The sequence below is a fragment of the Phyllobates terribilis genome, unplaced genomic scaffold (assembly GCF_046119375.1).
Source record: "Phyllobates terribilis strain yellow unplaced genomic scaffold, ASM4611937v1 Scaffold_1__5_contigs__length_1240528914, whole genome shotgun sequence".
Taxonomy (NCBI): Eukaryota; Metazoa; Chordata; class Amphibia; order Anura; family Dendrobatidae; genus Phyllobates; species Phyllobates terribilis.
In genome coordinates, this window is record NW_027362761.1 from 232,696,265 (window position 1) to 232,719,214 (window position 22,950).

At 42.3% G+C, this 22,950-nt stretch overlaps 1 protein-coding gene across 2 annotated transcripts; it reads right to left on the reverse strand.

Annotated features, from left to right (window-relative positions):
* Positions 1 to 2,745: 2,745 nt before the first annotated feature.
* On the reverse strand, positions 2,746 to 22,605 carry IRF9 (interferon regulatory factor 9). 2 transcript variants are annotated; one of them, XM_073671038.1, is made up of 8 exons: positions 22,453 to 22,605; positions 20,683 to 20,862; positions 20,369 to 20,549; positions 15,926 to 16,035; positions 15,720 to 15,849; positions 6,598 to 6,960; positions 6,211 to 6,326; positions 2,746 to 4,123 (listed from the first exon to the last, which is right to left on the reverse strand). In XM_073671038.1, exons 2-8 carry the CDS (start codon positions 20,860 to 20,862, stop codon positions 3,968 to 3,970), a joined length of 1,236 nt encoding a protein of 411 aa, XP_073527139.1. In that variant the 5' UTR covers positions 22,453 to 22,605; the 3' UTR covers positions 2,746 to 3,967. The 2 variants fall into 2 exon arrangements, with proteins under 2 accessions (XP_073527139.1, XP_073527138.1); XM_073671037.1 differs by having other exon boundaries at positions 15,926 to 16,050.
* Positions 22,606 to 22,950: the final 345 nt, after the last annotated feature.

A 22,950-nucleotide genomic window follows, 5' to 3' on the forward strand; every position in this document is an offset into this window, starting at 1 on the left:
ATTATTATATGGACCTCTGCACGTAATATTGTATGGACTACCAATATATGTTAAACCCTCCCCTCCCTTTTTTTTTTTTTTTTCTCTCTGCAAATGTGCCTGCTATAAGTACTGCTGCATTTTTGTCCTATAAATGCAGCTGATCTCTGCGGCCTGTGTATGTGTTGTGCGCCTGGGCGCTTCAGCCTTCACTGGGTACCCATCTTTACATCTTAAATTGTATGTTAAATTATGTATGCAAGTTTTTAAGAAATTGAATTAATAAAAATTATGTTTTTTATCGCTAAACTCAATGGCCTCCTCTTTTTCTGCTATAATGTTATGAGTTGCTTAGCTTGAATTTAGGGCACTTGCCCGATACAAAACTAGTAATGCATGTTCTAGAACGGAAATATATGTGTATACCGGTAAGACGTTTGTAGTAGTTCCAGCTCGGGAGAGGATTCTTCACTGGGGTCATTCAACTAGACTAGCCGGCCATGCCAGTCAGAAGAAAACTTTCCTGCTCATTTCCCGGCATTACTGGTGGCCCACCCTGCGCAAGGATGTGGTAGACTTCGTCTCGGCCTGTTCGTCTTGTGCCCGCAACAAAGTTCCCAGACATCTTACAGCCGGTCACCTCCTGCCTCTTCCCGTACCTGCTGCCCCTTGGCAACACATTGCTATGGACTTTATTACAGATCTCCCTGTTTCTGCCGGCTGTACAGTCTTTTGGGTGCTCGCCGACCGCTTTTCTAAAATGGCCCACTTCATCCCTCTGCCTGATCTCCCGCCTGCATCGGAGCTAGCTAAGGACTTCATCCTTCACATCTTCCGTCTCCATGGCCTACCCCTCCACATTGTGTCAGATCGAGAAGTTCAATTCACCTCACGCTTCTGGAGAGCTACGTGTAAGCTGCTGGATGTCACCCTGGATTTCTCCTCTGCTTACCATCCACAGTCCAATGGCGAAGTGGAGCGTATCAACCAGATCCTTACCAGCTACCTCCGGCACTTTGTTAATGCTCACCATGCCGATTGGGTGGACCTCCTACCATGGGCCGAATTCTCCTACAACAACCATGAGAGCGAATCTACTTCCAAGTCCCCGTTCTTTGTAGTCTATGGTCAACATCCCCGGATTCCGTTTCCCGTCTCCGCTTCTGTGGACAACCCTGCTGCGGAGTCTCTGGTCAGCGAATTTTCCACCATTTGGGAGAATACTAGGTCCGCACTTCTTCAGTCCTCTGAGCGGATGAAGAGATATGCTGACAAGAGACGTCTGGATCCGCCTCAATTCCGTCCGGGAGACAAGGTTTGGCTCGCCTCCAAACATGTTAGGCTCAAAATACCCTCCTACAAGTTGGGTCCTCGGTTCATTCGTCCATTTGAAGTCCTCAAACAAATCAACCCAGTGGCCTACAAGCTAAAACTCCCGGCCACCTTACGGATTCCCAACTCCTTCCACGTATCTCTCCTCGAACCAGTTGTGTTTAATTCTTTTTCCAACAATCCAAGTACTCCCCCTGCTCCGGTTTCCGCTGAGGACGTTTTTGAGGTAGAGAACATTCTGGCCACCAAGAGGGTAAGAGGAAAAAACTTTTTTCTGGTGGATTGGAAGGGGTTTGGCCCAGAGGAGAGAACTTGGGAACCCAGGGAGAACATTCATGCCCTGCTTCTTCTTGAAAAATTTCTTTCTGGCCTAAAAAAGAGGGGGCGTAAAGGGGGGGGGGGTACTGTTGCATCTGCGTCTCTGCCCCCTGCCAGGCAGAGACGTCGTCGCTCTCACCGCCGCGCTCCCTGCCCAGCATCCTCCAGCGTTCCTCTTCCAGGTTCTGCTGCCGGAGCGCGCAGCTTCCCGGGCACTGTGCTTAGGGCGCGCACGCGCTTCCTCCCTCTTAAAGGGGCCGCGCACGCCGCCCTAAGGGGTCCCCGGCCAATTGCCGGAGGTCCTCCCATATATTAGGCACCTCCTCCAAAATGGAGGTGCCCGAGCAATAGTTGATGCACAGTGTTCTAACCTCTGCTTCAGCCCTCAGGTCCCGCTGCTAGCCTGACTACTAGTCCTGCCCGCCAGCCTGACTAGCAGTCCAGTCCGCCAGCCTGACTACTCTCCAGCCCGACAGTCTACCTCCCATTTAGTCCGCCAGTCTGTCTATGGGCCTCACCCGCCTGCTTACCTGGAAGCACCTGCCTGTTACCGGTCTGCCTACCTGGAGGCTCCTGCCCGTCACTTGCCGTGACCACCTGACAGCCTACCTAGAGGCTCCCGCCTGTCACTTGCCGTGACCACCTGTCTGCCTACCTGGAGGCTCCTGCCCGTCACTTGCCGTGACCACCTGACAGCCTACATAGAGGCTCTCGCCTGCTGTCTCTGCCAGTTCATCTACCCGGACCTCTCGTCAGCCTGCCTGCTGTGCCAATCTGCAGTATCGGTCAGTCTAAGCCATCTGACCCGTGGACGTCACCTCCTCCCTTACAAGGTCGTCCCCAGAGTAGCACCTGGTCCCTCTGCTTGGTCCCTCCCTGGTCACGGAGTCGTTAGCCGCCGTACGACCTGGGTCGGTCCGAGTTGATACTTAGTTACGCCCCTCTGGGTCCCTCCTTGCACCACAGCACAGAGGTTCCACCACCCGGATCCGTAACAGCCATCATCACAATGACATAGCTATATATTACTATTATATTACAAAATAGTATTAATAGTTATGAAACTTTTTTGCTTAAAAATTATTTATATATTTTTTCATCACAAAGACCAAAAAGTTAATATAAAGCAAATTCTATTTTATGTGTAGTGGTCATCAATATAAACATAGTATGTCACAAGCAACAGTCAAAAGACATATAGCATACAGTGTTTCATGGCTATGACTGAACATACAAATATATTGTGTACTTATTGCTAATAAATGATAATATATAAAAAATGTTTAACAGCACTAATATGAACTCTAATATGTTGACCTGGAACCTACATAATATATAATAGACATGTATAAGTATATTCACTAACAAAAATCATATATTACAAACAGGAAGGTACAGAAGAGATAAAGTAAAACATAAGAGTGCTAGAGCTGCATAGGTGACATTCAGAATGTACTGTGTCCGAGATCGAGTGTCTTTGTATATGTCACCAACCTTCATTTTCATCAGGTTGGTTACACAGTACTTTGCACACAGAGGCTAAGATAGTTTGATAGTGAAGCAATTTCCTTATTGCACTATGCATATAACAATACACTAGTTATGAACGGAAATCCTTTAGAAGAGGAACAATTATTCTGCAGTTTATTAAGAAGTAATAACTGAAGTCATAAATCAAGACTAGACTAGATTTAATATACTGCCCTAGCCTTTAGCTACTCTAGTTTAAAGGGAATCTGTCAGCAGGTTTTTGTTACCTCATCTGAGAGCAGCATAATGTAGGAAAAGAGACCCTGATGCCAACAATGTGTCACTTAGTTTACTGGGTGCAGTCGTTCTGACAAAATCCTGGTTCTTAGATGTAGAATGCAGCAAAACTGTGAAAGCTAACCCCGCCCACACCAGTCTCTGTATATTATCTATTGACAGTGAGCAGCTTATCACAGGAGGAGGCGGAGTCGAATTAGCAAACATGTGCTAGCTAGCCACAGCGATGATAATGTCCTTGTAATACAATGAAGGTTTTAAGTAAACAACAGCACATAGATGATAAATGACACATCATTAAATTCAGTGTTTTAACCCCTACCTCATGCTGTCTTCAAATTACAAAGCAAAAACCTGCTGACAAGTTCCCTTTAATCAGAGTGACTTTGGCACTCTTGCCCTGCCTTACCTCTCTAGTTCCTGTATTTGGACACATAATGAAATTGCTTACATACTGATATAAGCTTTATCTACATCTGAACACGTCTAAATAAAAATATATACAAATGGTATTAATCCTGGATCAAAGGAGGATGGAAAATATAATATACAATATAAGTGCACAACCAAATTACGAAAATTCAGGTATACTATCCAATGTAGTTACTGGTAACAGAGTAATGAGATATGGGGAAGAGGGATTTTGCATGTGTGCATCTGGAAACTGAACATCAAAGACACTCTCGGTTGCTTGACGCACCATCTCAGAGGCCAAAACTTGTTCTATCTGTAGGAAGAATGCGAGATTAGTTATTTCACATGAAGCTAAATACATGTGCACATTGTAAGTAGAAAAAAATGAGATAGTTAATAACATTGCATGACTATAGTGATGTAGAAACATAACATCATTCTAGAAGATATTTCTTAACTTTATTTTATGTTTAATCTGTTTTTATTAAGTACCGTATTTTTCGGACTATAAGACGTACTTTTTTTGGGGGGTGCGTCTTATAGTCCGATATACATAAATGCTGTGGGTGGTGGCGGATGTGGGGGAAGCGACAGCGGTGGAGTCGCGGGGCACAGGAGGCAGAAGCCGCCTGCTGCAGCCTACACTGTGCCTGCTACTAAAGAAAATGAATATTCACTGCTCCCCACGCCCATGGGCGTGGGAAGCAGTGAATATTCATTTTCCTTAATAGCCGCCTTCCCCTCATCCCGGTATGTATGGCCCCCCTCATCCCTCTTCCTAATATGTATGGCACCCTTCATCCTTGTATGTATGGCCCCCCTCATCCTGGTATGCTTGGCACCCCCTGATCCCCATCACGCTGCACAGAAAAAAATAAACAATTATACTCACCTCCTCTCTCTTCCAGTGCTGTGTCCCACTCCCATGGGTGTGGTGAATATTCATGGACTTTAATAGCGGGCACGCAGACCGCCGAGCGCAGCAGGAGCCGCACTGTGGGTACAGTGTGCGCGCTATTAGGGAGAATGAATGGTCACTGCTCCTCATGCACACAGTCCTGGCGTGGGGAGCAGTGACTATTCTGGCACAGCATCTCGCTATGTGAGGGCGCATGGCAGTTACGCCATGCACGGCTCACACAGTGAGATCCCTCTCGGCAACAGAGCTGGGCGCAGTGCTGGAGGAGAGAGGAGGTGAGTATGATTGTTTATTTTTTTTTCTGTGCAGCGTGAGGGGGATCAGGGGGTGCCAAGCATACCGGGATGAGGTGGGCCATGCATACAAGGATGAGGGGGGCCATACATACAGGGATGAGGCATGAGGGGGGCCATACATACAGGGATGAAGACGGCCATACATACAGGGATGAAGGGGGCCCATACATGCAGGGATGAAGGATGAGGGGGGCCATACATACTGGGATGAAGGGGGCCATACATACACTGATGAATGGGGCCCATACATACAGGGATGAGGGGGGCCCATACATACAGGGATGAAGAGTGCCATACATACCAGGAAAAGGAATGAAGGTGCAATACATACCAGGAAGAGGGATGAAAGTGCCATACATACCAGGATGGGTGTGAGGGAGGCCATACATACCATACCGGCTATTAAGGAAAATGAGTACTCACTGATACCCACGCCCATGGGGGATTGGGGTCCCATGCATATCAGGATGGGGATGAGGGCCACGTATAACAGGAAGGAGGGGGCCATATACCCCAGGATGGGGGATATTAACAGAATTGGGGGACATTACCCCTATAACAGTGTCAGCAGAAGACCCACTTCCCTTTAACAGGGCATCATGACCACATTTTTTGCTTACATTTTTTCTTCTATTTTCCTCCTCAAAAAACCTAGGTGCGTCTTATAGTCCGAAAAATATGGTAATAACATATATCGAATACAAAAAAAGGCATAAAAGAAATGCAGGTAGATACAAAGAACAAACAAGGCTTCATATATACTCAGGAAACAAGTCACAGACCAATAACAGTGTATGACTTTAAGGAAGGAGGAAACTAATCACTATGTGAGTAATAAAAAAAAGGTAAGAAGAGAAGAGGAAGAATGAAAAAGGAAGAAGGGGGTAAGGGGTAAGCTAAGAATAAAGGGTATATGACAAGAGTCAGACCTCTTATGTAGCATTGAAAATATGGTCAAATTCAGGGGTGGCAAAGAACATAATCCAAGGGCTCCATACTTGCAAAAAACGTTTCATTTCAGCCGCTAATCTCAGCAGTTAAGTCTTCCATTTTATGAAGACAGGTCATCTCCTTAAACCACTCGGCCAAAGATGGAGGTTGATTCGATTTCCTAACTTTATTTTATAACACACACTATTCTCATAACACTGGCTATAGATGTATCAAATGATAAAGTTTCCTCACCTTTGCTGTGATAAGCTTGTCTGTAGTATGGCTATGTTCTGAAATTTCCTCCCCAAAACATAAAGTGACATGGCAATCAGGTGGAGTACCTCCTTTAGCTTTATATGTTTCCAAATCTGAAGCAATGTAACACAGAGGGAAATTCATAAAATAGTGCAAAAGTGAATGACTTGCCCATAGCCGCCATCATTTTCAGAATTTTCAATCACATTTTTCACAAACAATTGTTATTACAGAAACAGCAATGACTTGCATGGGTAACATTTCAACTTTTCCCTTTCATTAGCATTTTCCCTATAGAAAGAAACAGAGAAGCGCCCATTCTAAATGTCATACAGAATATGTCCTAAGACAATCAGAAGTGGATCTAGCAGCTCCGACACTTACCTCTCAAGAACTTATGAGTGTCGAACAGTTTTACGAGGGCATCTCTTTCCAATTTGTTGATCACTCCATCAGAATATGAAGGCCCAGTCCAGTAAATACGCCCTGAACATAATTTCTGACGCTGAGCAAAGATTCCATCAGTGTTACTGGCTAGCATGACACCAGATTGAAGGAAACTGAGTAAAGTCTCTGTTCTTGAACGTATGTCTGCCTGAAATTGGTCTCCTGGAGCAGGAAGAAGCACATGTTCCATTCCACTAAAACACTTTTCAAGAGGAGCCTTTGCTGATAATTTGCATTCTCCACTTTGAACCACCTTCTCTGCCACTACAACTCCACTATAAATCAGTGTAATCCTCAAATCTGGAAAATAAATCAAGGAGTACATCAATATGTTTAGGAAACAGGTATTTGACATCAACATAAGAAGTCTCACCTTATTCTGTAATATTGCACCTTCCTTACAACTTTTGTACAGCTCTGTGTAGATATATATTATTGACATGTGGATGTAACTCTTTCAAAGGCAGATCCAGCAATACCTTTACATGGCCAATCTGTTCCTCTGTTACTGAGAAATCTGCATTTGAATTGATATACAAATGAGGATGTAGATCTGAAGCCTCTATCACTCCAGCTCTATTCCCCAACCAGAGCCACATCTCTTCCTGACTGACAGCCTCTATGCAGTGTGATTTAAGGCAAAGGAGCTATTAGTCAAGCAGGGGAAGGCGACAATGGGCAGGGAGTAGAGCTTGACTGACAGAGGCTTCAGATTAACAGCCAAATTTGCATATAAATTCAAACGTGGAGCACAACCCCCATCTGTGGACGTCGGGCCGTCATTACACCCTCATGGAGTCGGTTTCTAACCGTTTGTGCAGACACATGCACATTTGTGGCCTGCTGGAGGTCATTTTGCAGGGCTCTGGCAGTGCTCCTCCTGTTCCTCCTTGCACAAAGGCGGAGGTAGCGGCCCTGCTGCTGGGTTGTTGCCCTCCTCCAGCCCCCTCCACGTCTCCTGGTATACAGGCCTGTCTCCTGGTAGTGCCTCCAGCCTCTGGACACTACGCTGACAGACACAGCAAACCTTCTTGCCACAGCTCATATTGATGTGCCATCCTGGATGAGCTGCACTACCTGAGCAACTTCTGTGGGTTGTAGAGTCCGTCTCATGCTACCACGAGTGTGAAAGCACACCCAACATTCAAAAGTGACCAAAACATCAGCCAGAAAGCATTGGTGCTGAGATGTGGTCTGTGGTCCCCACCAGCAGAACCACTCCTTTATTGAGTGTGTCTTGATAATTGCCAATAATTTCCATCTATTGTCTATTTCATTTGCAAAACAGCATGTGAAATTGATTGGCAATCAGTGTTGCTTCCTAAGTGGACAGTTTGATTTCACAGGAGTCTGATTTACTTGGAGTTATAGTCTGTTGTTTAAGTGTTCCCTTTATTTTTTTGAGCACTGTATCTCTCTCTCTATATATATATATTTTATATATATATATATATATATATATATATATATATATATATATCTATATCTATCTATATATCTATATATATATATACACACATATACATACATATATATATATATATATATATATATATATATATATATACACACACATATACATACATATATACATATATATATATATATACACACATATACATACATAAAATCGCTAAAATCGCTAAAATCGCTTGGAAAGCGCTTGTCAACCCGCATGCAGAAATGCATGCAAAGACGCTTGACAAACGCTTCTACCTGGCGGGAAAACCGCATGTAAAATCCGCATGCGTTTTTCCTGCCAGGGAGAAGCGGAAAAAATATGCAGCATTTCTGCATCGTGGGCACATAGCCTAAGAGTGAATGATCAGTCCAGGAAGCGAAAGAGGCATATTGCTCTGAGAAAGGTATATGACAAACTTTCTTATCTTCATTTGTTCTATCGATTAAAACAAGAGTTTCTCTACATGTTATTTTTCCCTAATAGATAAGATCAGGTACACCCACACTCCTACATTAATATATTACTACTTCATTACAGTACTGTGCTCTATGGACTTTATATGTAAAAATATTTTCATTTTATTAATTGCCTTAGAATTCACCTACAAAGACTTGCTGTGAATGACTCTTATTGTGGACATGTTCCCAATGCTATTCTGTTTCTCGTGGTACTTTTCAATACATTTTGGAAGAAGGGCACAGGTGCGACTAGAAGAGCATCAGGTAAGTGTCAGGAGGATTAGAAGGCACAGCCAAGTAAGTTTAAGGCTATGTGCCCACGATGCAGAGATTTTTCCTGAGCGTTTCTGCATCTCCCTGGCAGAAAAAAAATGCATGCGGATTGTGCATGCGTTTTCCTGCCAGGGACATGCGGATGTGAAGCGTTCTTTACATGCATTTCCGCATGCGGGTTGACAAGCGCTTTCCAAGCGATTTTAGCATCACTTGGAAAGTGCTTGACAACTTGGTCACACTATATAAATCCATGCAAACGGCATGGATTTGTATAGTGTGACCGAAAGAATGGTAAAAAATAAATATATACTTACCTTCTGATGGCCCCCGGTGTCCTAGTCTCTGCTTGCCGGCAGCTCGTGGTAGATTTAAGAACCTGCTGACGTCAGCGGTCGCGTGACCTGTCACATGATTAAATTACGTCAGCGCAGGTCCTTTAGTCTACCACAAGCTGCCGGCAAGCAGAGACAAGGACACCAGGGGCCATCAGAAGGTAAGGCTATGTGCCCACGATGCAGAAATGAAGCAGAAAATTTCTGCATCTCCCTGGCAGAAAAACGCATGCAGATTGTGCATGCGTTTTTCCTGCAGAATACATGCGGATTCACATGCGTTTCCGCATGCAGATTGACAAGCGCTTTCCAGGCGATAGCATCACTTGGAAAGTGCTTGACAACTAGCATGGATTTATACAGTGTGAACCGTAAAAATAAAATAAAGCTATACTCACCCCCGATGTCCCGGCGTGGCTGCAGCGCTCCTTCCTGTCTGGTTCCCGGCTGCCGGCATATCGCGAGACACAGCGGTGAAGGGCCTGCGGTCACATGACTGTGACATCACCGAAGGTCCTTCAGCGCTGCCGGCATGCAGAGAAGCCTTCGGAAAGGTGAATATAAACTTTATTTATTATTTTATTCTTTTTTTTACAGGTACAATGGTACCCAGGTCTGGATGAGAGTCTCCTCTCCTGCAGAACTGGGTACCATCCGCACATAGAGACGCATAGAATTCGCTTGTAGAAATGTACAGAGGCGCATTCTATGCGTCTCAATGCAAGTCAATGGCGGCCATTCCGCTGCGCTTCCGTAAAATTAAATGACATGCTGCGGATTTTTGTACGCAGCATAAACGCTGCGGAAAAATCCGCAGCATGTGCATAGAACATGCGGAATCCCCTTGGGGACCATGGGGTGCGGATTACCTAGCGTTTCACAAGCGTTTACGCTGCGGAAATTCCGCAGCATAAAGGCTTGAAAAACGCTACGTGGGCACCCAGCCTAAGTATAATGTATATTTTTTATTTTATTCTTTTTTTTTACAGGTACTATGGTACCCAGGTCCGGAGGAAAGTCTCCTCTTCTTCAAACCCGGGTACCATCCGCACATTGAAAAGCATGGATTCTGCATGTACAGATGCAGTGATGCGGATTCCATGCGTTCCAATGCAAGTCAATGGCGGCGAAAACGCAGCGCTTCCGCAAAATAATTGGTAGTGCTGCGTATTTTTCCGCAATGATTATCCGCAGCGGAAATTTCCGCAGCATGAGCACAGCACATGCAGATTATCATTGGGGAACATGGCAGACCTTCTACCAAGTGTTTTTTAAGCGTTTCTGCAGCATAGTGGGCACACAGCCTAATTACCTGTAGTTCTCCCAGTACCAAGAACTGCCTCCAGGTAATTTGTTCCAGGAAAATGTGTCAAATACTAACTGCTGTTTTCATTGTGGCTGTGTTTTTCCACTCAATCAATGGATGAAAAAAGAAAAGCCATTTCTGCAAAATGGACAATGCATAGGACTGGAAAAATAGTGAAATTTCTATACCACTTTTAAAAACTGGAACAGATTTTCTTATACGGTAGCATGTGACTGGAGTTTTGAAAAAAAAAAAAAAATTCCCTTGAATTAAAGATATTGAGGTCACATCTGAACAGGTAATAATAAAATACTATTTATACCACAATTGCAGATAAGAAGTACAATTACCTTTTTGTTTCTCATGTAATGCAAAAGCAAGGGGAGAGATGGAGGGTGTGGAAGGAAAGATAAAGAAATCACCAACTAGCGCAATGGAATAAGATGGAACAAGTCAACCGGTAGATTAAAAATAATAAAAACGCTAAAAGAAACGTTCTCTGGAGTAAATATACCAATACTATTTGACCTGTGTACTGGATAGATTTACATTTTCCATTAAAGGGATCTTGACATCAGGTTTCCTTGTGCTAAACTGCTTCCTTTGCTTTCTTCAAGTCTAATACATGGTAAAAGTGTCTTCATTACACCACCATACATACCTTTGGAAAGTAACTCATAGAAGCAAGGGGGCTGGACTCTGAGGCTTGCATTAGGTATCCAGGACAATCCTCGTTAACCCATCAGACCAGTTGGTGATCAATTTCATACAGTGGTGGACAAGAATTATGTTAATATGCTTAAGTATGTTGGGCTTGGGTGGGGTGATCAAGACACTTAGGGAGCTATTTAGCATTAGAAGAATGTGGTGGAAGCAGTTTAGCACAGTGAAACCTGATGACAGGTTGCCTTGAAGTGAAAAGATTTTTCTCAAAATATAGCACTTTATTCCTATCACTTCTCTCCGATCTTTGTCTTCTTTGTAGATCCAGCATTAGACATTGAGATAACAGCTCCAACCTAAATCATATCCTATTTGCCAATTATAATAATTCTATAGTTATAGAACTTAAAACCAGCAGCATGGCATCTAATTTATGCAATTTTGTGTGTGGCTAGAGTGAGTGGAGACAGGGCAAAAACTTAGAACAAGGATGAATTCTCATCGCAACACAATAAAAGAAAAAAGAATGATGAGATCTACCTGTGACAAAACATTTTTGTATACCTTATCACAGCATAATGGACATGAAATTACTGGTATTAAAAGGTAATTTTCAAATCTTAGAAATACAGAAAAGTCTGGGCATACAAACTAATGACAACCTTTGACACACTCAGTGCAGGAATGAATGTGTCGCATGAATTTACGTCATTCTACATCAACTAAGGAATGCCCGACTTGTGGGGGCATCAAAGCCCCGGACCAGACTTCAATCACAGGACAAAAAAATGTTCACACTCCTTATCTATGAACTATTCCAATATTTACCGGCCACAACTGTTATCCCTCTCCCATAATGATAGTTCTGCTTCACGTCACTTGTCTCATCTATTACTTTATGTCTGTGTCTTGTGTATAAATATGTGACTCTTCAGATTTTGTGTTATACTATGCCTGATGAAGAGACCTGAGTAGTCTCGAAAGCTTGCAATTTGTTACCTTCTAATGGCTAACTGAAAAGATGGTATCAACCACTGAGGACTCTTAAATCTAAATATTTTTGTATTTTGTGGGGATTTTTTGCATTTTCCTTCCCAATAAAATTAACCATAGAATACAAAAAATATATATAAAAATGGTACAGACTCTTTCATGTGATTTTTTCATAATAGCAGTTCTGGTATGTATAAAATATGGTCAACAAAAATCATAATTAGAAGTGAGAATTTATATGGAAAACTGTCTTTACTGCTGTTTTCCTATTTGTGAACAGACAGATTGCTGTATAATTTAATAGGATCTGTTTGTTGAAGCCCTGGTCCACTTGATCCCATTCCAGTCCTCTCTAGACTAATGCAGTTTCTGGTAGGTCAGGTATTTTCTAGTCAGTTTATGATAAGGGAATTTTCTGTTTTTGTCTTTTTCCTCGCCTCGTTTCAATAGCCATAACATTTTTTATTTTTCTTTCGACATAGTTATATGAGGGCTTGTTTTGTACAGGACGAGCTGTAGCTTTTAATGAAACCATTCATTTTACCTTACAGTGACCTTGAAAATGGGAAAAATGCAAGTGGAATGAAATTGAGAAAAAAATCCCCCACAATTCCGTCATTAATTTTTGTGATTTGTTTTTACAGCGTTTATTGTGTTGTAAAAATGACTTGGCAATATAATTCTCCAGGTCAGTAAAATTATGGTGATATTAAACTTGTCCAGTTTTTTTATTGTTTTAGTGGTAAAAACAATTTCTAAAATGTTGATTGTGTCATCATTTTCTGAGACCTGAGCAGGTGGGGGGGGGGCCTACTCAAGGTCGGGCACCCCGCCGCGCTATGGGCCCTGTGAGCGGAGGAGAGCGATGCCAGGGCCCCGGCAGCCGGCACAATACTTACCTCTCCCCGTGCCTCCGCAGCAGGACCTGCATCTTCCGCGGCTGCTGCACTGTGACGTCTCAGGTCAGAGGGCGCGGTGACGTCTTTCCACCGCGCCCTCTCCTGAGTAGTCACAGCACAGAGCGGGACAACGCCGGTGACGCTGGAGTCCAGAGCTGAGCAGCGGCAGCAGGTGAGGAGAAGTGAGGTCAGTATTTGATTTTTTTTTTTTTTATGTATGGAGGTATGGGGCATTATAAGGGAGGGGGGGGGGGTGACATACTGCACGGGGCATTATATGGAGGGGGGGGAGTGACATCCTGCATGGGGTATTATAAGGGGGGGGGTGACACCCTCCATGGGGCATTATAATGGGGGAATGGGGAAGTGACATCTTGCATGGGGCATTATATGAGGGGGTGACACCTTGCATGGGGCATTATAAGGGGGGGGAGTGACATCCTGCATGGGACATTATATGGGCTGGGGGGGGGGGGGGGAGTGACATCCTGCATGGGGCATTATATGTGGGGGGAGTGACATTCTGCATGGGGCATTATATGGGGGGGGGAGTGACATCCTGCATGGGGCATTATAAGGGGAGGGAGGGAAGTGACATCCTGCATGGGGCATTATATGGGGGGGGAAGTGACATTCTGCACGGGACATTATAAGGGGGGTGAGTGACATCCTGCATGGGGCATTATAAGGGGGGGTGACATCCAGCATGGGGCGTTATAATAAGGGGGGGGGGGGGTGACATCCTGCATGGGACATTATATGGGGGGATTGAGTGACATCCTGCATGGGGCATTATAAGGGGGGTACAGCCTGCATGGAGCATTATGTGGGGGCACAGCCTGCATGGAGCATTATATGGGGGCCAGTATCCTGTATGGAGCATTTTATGGGGGCCAGTATTCTGTATGGAGCGATTCGCTTGTTTCTGAGCTATTGTGAAATTTACAATAGAGTAGCTCATGTAATTTAACAAGTGAAATCTTTGGCATTATAATATATATACATATATATATATATATTTCTCTGCTGTATCTGTGCATCATGAATCGTGGTATGTGTTAAAGGGGCCCACTGAGACTCTTTCGCCCAGGGCCCACAAAAACCTGGAGCCAGCCCTGCTGCAGAGTTTTAGTTTTGTTGTTTTTTGTCTCCTGAGCTGCCATTTTTTATTAGTTTTGAGGTACATATGAGATTTTGATAGCTTTTTATTGCATTGTTTTGGAAGTACGACAACCAAAAATTCCAAATTGTTTTATTTTCAGCGTTTAACATATGGTTTAAATAATTACATATTTTAATATATCAGACTTTGGATATATCGATAGCAAATGTGTAATTTTTTATGTTTTAATTTACATTTTTTGTAGGGGAAAAGTGGGAGATATGCGTGTGCGTGTGTGTATATACACACTTTTTTTTATCTTTACTATATGTTTCAGTCTATTTTGGGGGACTTGAATAGCATATTTGCAGTTTTCTTATTAAGCCTCCTGTGGATGAGCTTCACAGGAGGACTAATATGGCAGTTACAGGGGCTTTCCGCAGGCCAAAGCTGCCATTATAATCCATCGGTTCCCTGCAATAATGTAATTTACAAGCAGTTGTCAGAAACTGACAGCAGCATTTAAATGGTTAAAATGCATTGATTGGAGCAAGCGTTGGTCACTGCAGTTACAGGGAAATGAGTGTCTCATTCCAGGCAAAAGCCGCCAGCTATGTAACGCAACTGGCATCTGCCTGGTACTAAGCTGGCTCAGCTCCTGAGTTGGCTTCATACTTTGCTAAGCGACCTATGACGAAAACATATGTCATAGGTCATTAAAGGGAATCAACAGGTTTTTGCTATGAAATCTGAGGACAGCATGAGGTAGGGGTTAAAACACTGAAATCAGTGATATGCCACTCATAAGGTTGTGTGCTGTTTACTTACAATGAAGGTTTTATCACTAGGACATGATCATTGAGAAGACTAGCTGCCTCGTGCCAAGTCGTCCGACTCTGCCCCCTCGTCTGATAATCAGCTCACTGTCTATAGACAATGTACATGCAGAGCCTGGTGTGGGCAGCTTTCTGAGCTCTGCTACATCCTACATCTAAGCACTCTGTGTCACAATTCCTGAGCCCAGCATTGTTGGAATCAGGGTCTATTTTCTTACCTCATCTGAGAGCAGCTTAATGTAGCAAAAACCTGCTGACAGATTCCCTTTAAGCAGCTCATATTATCATGTATGTCACCTTTTTGCCACTTCCCCACTGCTTATACAGAAGTATGGAAATGTGTCAGGTGACATGATCAATGCTGGCAGAGGACCTTTGAAGGATGGGTATTTTATTTTGTTATTTGAGTGTGGTGAGCCATTTATTAAAAAAAAAAAAAAAACAACTTTTTTGCTAGCTTGAAGCTGGAGGAACAATTACCAAACTCCATAACAAATGTCACCTACATCTTCACCAGTACACAGAAGGGAAAAGTAAAGATGGCACTGTTTTACAAAACATGAGAAATAGAAAGTGTGAATATTCGTAAAAAAACAAAGCTATGCGTTACCTAACACATGCCCAGCTTTCTTATGACTCAGCATGATGACACATCGCTTAACTCTCTTAACTCTCACAACATTCATCTGAGAAGAGCATTTATCACCTTCAATTTCAGTATTCATAACTTACGCTTATTAGTGGAAGACTCCAACACAGGAAAATGTTGTGTTACAGCAGGTGTATCTGTGTTGCTAAGATCACTTCCAATCCCAGAATCCTCGGGGAAAACAGAGCTGGTCACCTCCGAAACTTCAAATTCCTGATAGAAAAAACAAACACTGTTCAGACACAAAATAGGAAGATGATGAAAACAAAGTTGATCCTGTTACTCTTACCTGTTTGACCTGGGGTTTCTTTTCCACTGGTTCGGTTTCATCAGACGAGCTGCTCCTTGAGTCTGTAGTGCTCTTCCTCTTCTGACTTTGCCTTTTAGAGATTGGGATACCTTCGAGAGTAATCACTGTTTTACTTATTTCATAATTCAATAGTACACATGAAAATAAGACACTTTGTAATATATCTTATCAGAGAAATCTTCTTCTTTCTCCCCCTGGACTGATCTTTCATTCTCAATGGGTAAAATCTGTTCTCAGTGAATACTGATTTTCCCATTACTGACAAAGGAGATGACAGTTGCTGCTCATAAGATTCTATGGAGACGGGAGGAGCTAGAGGCAGACACATTCTGCTGCAAGTTCTCCTGAAATGACAGTGTCACTTTAAAGGGAATCTGTCAGTAGGATCAACCCTTCTAAGCCATGTATATGGGCATGTAGGTTATAGGAAGCTAAATAAAATGATACCTTGATATCTGCGATCCAATGTCTTATTCCAGAGAAATCCACGTTTTTCTTATATGTAAATGAGCTTTCCAGGCTATGAGGCGGACACCGATCTGCATGAGAATCTGCCTCCGAAGATTATTTTAACCCATTCAACCCCAAGCCTGTTTTCATCTTCCTGACAAGACCAATTCTTTTCAATTCTGACCAGTGTCACTTTATATGGTAATAACACTGGAACGCTTCAAGGGATCAAAGTGATTCTGAGAATGGTTTTTCATGACATATTGTACTTCATGATAGTGGTAACATTTGTTCAATATGATTTGCGTTTATTTGTCAAAATATAGGAAATTTGACAAAAAAATTTGCAATTTTCAAACTTCAAATTTTTATGCCTTTTATGTCACACAAAATAGCTAATAAATAACATTTACCACATGTCTACTTTACATCTGCATCTTTTTTTAAACCAAAATTATTCTTTTTTTCGGTAGGAAGTTAGAAGGGTTAAAAGTTTAACATTTTAACTTTTTTTTTTTCACAAAAATGTTTCTTTAGCCCAATTTTTTTTTATTTTCACAAGGATAATAGGAGAAAATGGACCATACAATTCGTTGTGCAATTTCTCCTGGAGTACGCCGATATCACGTATGTGGTGGAAAACTACTGTTTGGGCGCACGGCATGGCTCGGAAGGGAAGGAGTACCGTTTGACTTTTTGAATGCAAAATTGCCTGGAATCGAAAGCGGACACCATGTCATGTTTGCAGAGCCCCTGATGTGCCTAAACAGTGGAAACCCACCACAAGTGACCCCATTTTGGAAACTACAGTCCTGAAAGAACATATCTAGAGTGTGGTGAGCACCTTGATTTCCCAGGTGCTTCACAGAATTTTATAACGTTTAGCCGAAAAAAATAAAAAATCTTATTTTTCCCATAAAAATGTTTTGAGCTCCAAATTTTGCATTTTTACAAGGGTAACAGAAAAAAATGCACAGTACAATTTGTTGTGCAACTTCTTCAGAGTATGCCATACTGAATACCCCATATACGGTGTACCTGACAGTTTGTTGTGGAATTTCTACTGAGTGCGCCAATACCCTACATGTAATCAGGAACTACTTTTCAGGCACAGTGGAAGCTCAGAAGGGAAGGAGCGCCATATTACAGTGCAGATTTTACTGTTATGGTTTGCGGGTGCCATGACCCACTGGAAGAGCCCGAAAAGCAGAACCTCCCGCTCATAAGTGACCCCATTTTACAAACTACATCTCTCAATGAATTAATCTAAGTGTGCAGTGATCATATTGACACCACAGGTGTGTTACAGAATGTTATACCATTGGGCAGGGAAGGAAAAATAATTACATTTTTACCACAAAAATTTTGTTTTAGACCCAGATTTTACATTTTCACACGAGTAAATGGGTAAAAATGGCACCAAAATCTGTCACACAATTTCAGCTGAATGTCGTAATACCCCATATGTGGTTGTACAGTACTGCTTAGCCACACGGCGAGACTCGGGAGGGACAAAGCGCTATTTGCCTCCTGGAGCACAGATTTTCCTAGAATAGTTTGCTGACTCCATATACAGAGCACCTAGGTGCTAAAAAAAGCAGAATACCCACCTCAAGTGACCCCATTTTGGAAATTATACTACTTTGGGAATTTATCTACAAGTGTAGTGATGATTTGACTCCATGGGTGTTTTCCGGAAACAAGCAGCAGTGGATGTTGATTAGTGAAAACTGCAAATCTGCTATTGTAGTGCCCGTACACTGTAGTGGTCGTACGTTGTAGTGCCCGTACACTGTAGTGGTCGTACGTTGTAGTGCCCAGTACATTATGTACAGATAGTGCTCCTGGAGACATGCACCCATAAATTAGCCGGGCTCTGATCGTTACACAAATGCCAAACATGTGTACGCTAAATTTGGTTTAGGCACACTGTGGGGCCCAAAAAGGAGAGGGGCATTTGGACTTGGGATTGCAGAATTTGCTGAATTTCTTTTGGGGAGAGCAATTTCGCTTTTCTGGAGCCTTTGTACTACCAATGACATGGAAGCCCCCTATATTTCCATTGACATATGATGGACCTGAGTAGGGACTTGCTTTTTTGTGGATTGAGTTTAAGCTATTGTTAGGAACATTTTAAATAACATTTTCCTGTGCTCTACGCTGAGCACTTATATCGGGGTTTTCATCTAAATCTTCGAATGACATGATTAGGATGAAACCCCCAAGGGATCCATTCACTATAATAATATACTATAATATAATATAATAATATATAATAAGGCAGCAGAGTTACTCTGGACTCCATCTGGCCTCTGTTCAGCTGTGTCCTTCTTTTCAGAAGTGCACAAAGCTGTGATCAACTACACTTTTTTGCACACCTAAAAAGATGGACACCACCGAAATATGGGCCAAACAGCGTCCATGGTGCCTCCATCTGCCTCATTTTACGGAATTTTCCGTCGAGGTTTCTGTCTGAATCACGTATTTCAGAGATTTACACGGAAACCCCGATGTAAGTGCTCAGCGTAGAGTGCAGGAGAAATGTGAGCCGAGCCTTACTGCAATCTTTGGGAGACAGAATAAACAAATCAATAGTAGGTCAAGAATTGGTTTTATTTATTTTTTTGCACCGTTCAGGCTTTCTGTAGGTGGGTAACCCGGATGTCGATGACGACCTCGGGTTGCCATCGGAACGATCGGACCCTTGCAATGACGTTGCAGGGGCACCGATCGGATGGAAGAGGGAGCCCCCTCTGTTTTACAGCATCCTAAATGTTGCAATGATATCGATTGCGGCATTTTGGGTGTTAAATAGCTGGGTAGCATGCACCGCTACTGGCTCGAAGAGCCAGGTCTCAGCTGTCATGTATGCTAAGCTCCCGGCGGCGATCACGTGTGCACAGCACAATTGCCAGGACATACCCATACGTCCAAGGTCTGGAATCCATTCCTAACCAGGACATATGGGTATGTCAAAGGTCGTGAAGGGGTGAAACAAAAGGGAGAATTACTAGTGTGATGTGTAATGGACGCTCTCTGGTTTCCTGATCTCACTGCAGAGCTGTGTTATTATAATTGACACATCTGATGGTTCCTTTCAGGTTCAGCTTCCATGTCATAAGCAACCATTGTTGCTTATACAGCAGCGCGCGGTGAGAGCTGCAACAAATGAGTTTGTAAGGAGACTAAGTTCAGTTCTACTGTTCTGTGTTAGTTACATGTTTCACACTGGTAATGCCTCTTTTTATTAAAAATAAGCTCTGGAGGCAGATTCTACAGGATATCTGTGTCCAGTTCATAGATCTGAACAGTTAATTTACATATAAGAAAAACATGGATTTCAGATATCAAGGTATCATTTTATCCAGCTTGCTATAACCTACATGGCCATATAGATGGCTTAAAAGGGTTGATCCTACTGACAGAAATCCCTTTATGTAATAATAGAGCAAAAAATGCTTGACACTTTTCATGTGTAGCACTAGATACTTACACTATACTTGGATATTATTTGAAATCCAATGTAATTTAAGTCCAGCCTATGGCCCGATTCATCAAAGCTTTGTAAATGGTTTTGAAAAATCACAAAATGTTTGCGCAACATCAAGCTACACAACAATTTTGCAACTTTTTACATTTTCACTCCCAGCTCTGACAAAGTGGATGGAGCTATGGAATGATGGGGCATAGTGGGGTGTGGCGACCTCCACTTATCAAATTCATTATGCCACGATTCATTCAAGTTCCATACGCCACTCTCTGACTGGAGTAAGATTTGTTGTGAGGTGCATGCCACCACACGCCTTGCCTGATTCTTTTTGTGGTGTGCACCTCTTAATGAATCAAGCACCTCGCAATCCACCCTACCCCCTAATACATCAGTCTTGATGAATCAGTGCCTACATGTCCAGCAATGTAAACATGAGACTGCATCATCTACATCATCTACTTAGCTATGATTGAGGCCCTCACCTTGCTCTGCAGGTGGAACGATTCGATACACCTTGTATGGCTCAGATATATCCAACTGTGACCTATGAGGAAGTTCTTGGAATTCTGGGCTCTTGTTTAGAGCACAGCGAAGTCTTGTTTTCCATGTTGCTGCATCAACTTTTTCTCCACTTTGGTATTTTTTCTTGTACATAGCCCATGCCTAATTATATATATATATATATATATATATATATATATAAGAAAACAGAATTTATTAAATAAGGCTAAAACAATAAAATTCAATGGAATGTAAAGGAAGAAAAGACATTTTATAAGTGGATTAAGTAAGGCACCTTAAAGATGGCAGCATCTTCATCATGGCGAAAGTCTTGTTTGCCTGCATGTTTCCATGGGATTCGGAAGCATGTTTTCTGTACATCATCCCATGTAAGCCCAGAGTACCTTCCACTTTCAATCTGTTCCACCAGCCATGGCTTCAACTTTCTAGTGGACCGGGCATGACCAGCAGCCATCTACAAATAAATATATAACATTAATCATAATAGTAAGACTGCAGGAGATTGTAAAAATCTACATAAATTAAGCTCTGCTTTTTACACTCTATTCTTCACATAGCAGAGAATTTAATTTTTCAAATTCATTAAAGGGAATGCGTCACCCCCTGGGCAATATCAGACCTCTACTATGGCCATACAGGTGATAGAAAAGTAAATCTATACTTACCTGTATGGCCCATAGCAGAGGTCTGATTGCAGAGAAATCTGGTTTTATAAAGACAGGGAATCTGTCATGAAAAAAACACCTCTATTAACCTGCAGATATGGGGTTAATCTGCAGTTTAATACTGAACACTACTGGGAGGAATAAAGTTAATTTCCTCCGGTCATCAGGGTTCTTAGTGCAGGTGCCAGGCAGGTTAAGAATGCAATGAACCTGCAGATTAAGCCCATATCTGCCTGTTAATATCGTTTTTTCCCATGACAGGTTCCCTTTAAAGGGTAAATATTGACTTTTAGGATTTCTGCTTCCATAAGGTGGCACTAGAGTTCCAGTCCGCTTCCTCTGTGAAGGCTATTTGCATACAGGTTACTAAACATACTAGTTTTTAATTACCTAGTGTAATGCTTACCTGTTCTTTATTTTCTCTGGTGGGGACCGTTTGATTTCTGTCTGTTCTTTCTGACCCAAGAGATTTCTATATAGTGCCTGCATCATGGAGTCGAGGTAGTTTGAAACTCATCTCCTATTGCCCACCTCCTTTAACTCTTAAACTACTGCTCCTGTCCCAAAGAATATTCAGGGTTGCATGCAAGTCATTGTATTCCTGTAGACTGTAGCTATCACTCCATAGATAAAACTGGAAAGTTACTCTACAAAAGGTCACCATTGCACCCCTAGCCTGCTGTGTCACACCCCCAAGCTTTAATGTTCAGCTCTACCAGATCAGATTGGCTATTGTGTATTAGCACAAGCCCACCACAAACTTGCCAGGAAGCCAGTGCATGGAAAGTTATTTCCATTTCAGCAAGGATACATATAAGATGATCAGGTAGATGCATCACATACAATACATCTAATAAGCCTCAATAAGACCACCAGAGCCCTGGAGAGCGGCATAGGAGAGAGAATATTATTATTTATTTTTAGAGCACCATTGATTCCATATAAGCATTCACCATTCCGCAATACATTTTTTTTTATAGCAATGCTACTACCTTAACTTACAATTATCAAGCAATTTTCTAATTATATAAGAAAAAAAAGTATTTGCACCATAATTATTTTAAGATATTTACAAGTCCTACGTACGTTATAAAGTTTTCCATAACACTGTAATTACACACCCATCAGAAAGACTAAATGTAACAGGTTTTAATGGATTGCTTAACACTAACCTATTTGTTTCATTGTAGAATGGATATATAGTCTGCAGGGAAGTATCCATGTGTATAGAAAGCCTGAGATATTAGGACGACCCCTCCCCTCCCCCTTCAGTCTATTTATATTAGTAAACATTCCAAACAATGAAGGGCTTTGCTCCAGTGTCAGATCATAGCATGGTAAAATCAAAGACCTGAAACTGTAGTATACAATCCACCTACCTTACACCTCTTCAATTTGTGGTATTTTCTCTGCTAGAATCAGTTTTGTTTTTCTCAGTTTCTTTTCTTCTCTGTGATCATCACCACCCCCAGTTTCTCTTCCTGCAGTTTGTTCTTGGTGCTGCTTCCTCCTTTTCCCAGAAATCATGTGACCTGCAGAGAGTAAAGCACAAGCCTGTGACTAGCAGCAAGCTGTCTATCCAGCATGGGGCAGTGTTGTTAGATTCTACATTGCATTACTCACAGTATCTTTGTATGACATGGCATATTACCAGTAGACTGTAATTTTAACCCTTGATCAATAAACTATTTTTGGTCCAGCCTATTCGCTGAACGTTCATCTTGTGCATACTATCGACGGTATAGTAAAGGAGTAATTAGTTGCGACGCGGTGTTCTATATTTTGCATACCGTACATAGATCATTATAATGTATAGAAAGCGGTACATTTGTTATGCTTTTAAGATCATGAAATATAGAAATTATTTTTTTATGATA

What these genes read in the sequence shown, in the direction of transcription:
- IRF9 (XM_073671037.1), bottom strand. Translation starts at nt 20,862, where the DNA reads ATGGCTGCTGGTCATGCCCGGTCCACTAGAAAGTTGAAGCCATGGCTG. An exon ending in GGAGTCTTCCACTAATAAGC is followed by an intron (nt 6,961 to 15,719) that starts GTAAGTTATGAA and finishes TTTATTTTCCAG; the next exon opens with ATTTGAGGATTACACTGATT. An exon ending in CACTCATAAGTTCTTGAGAG is followed by an intron (nt 6,327 to 6,597) that starts GTAAGTGTCGGA and finishes ACATTGCTTCAG; the next exon opens with ATTTGGAAACATATAAAGCT.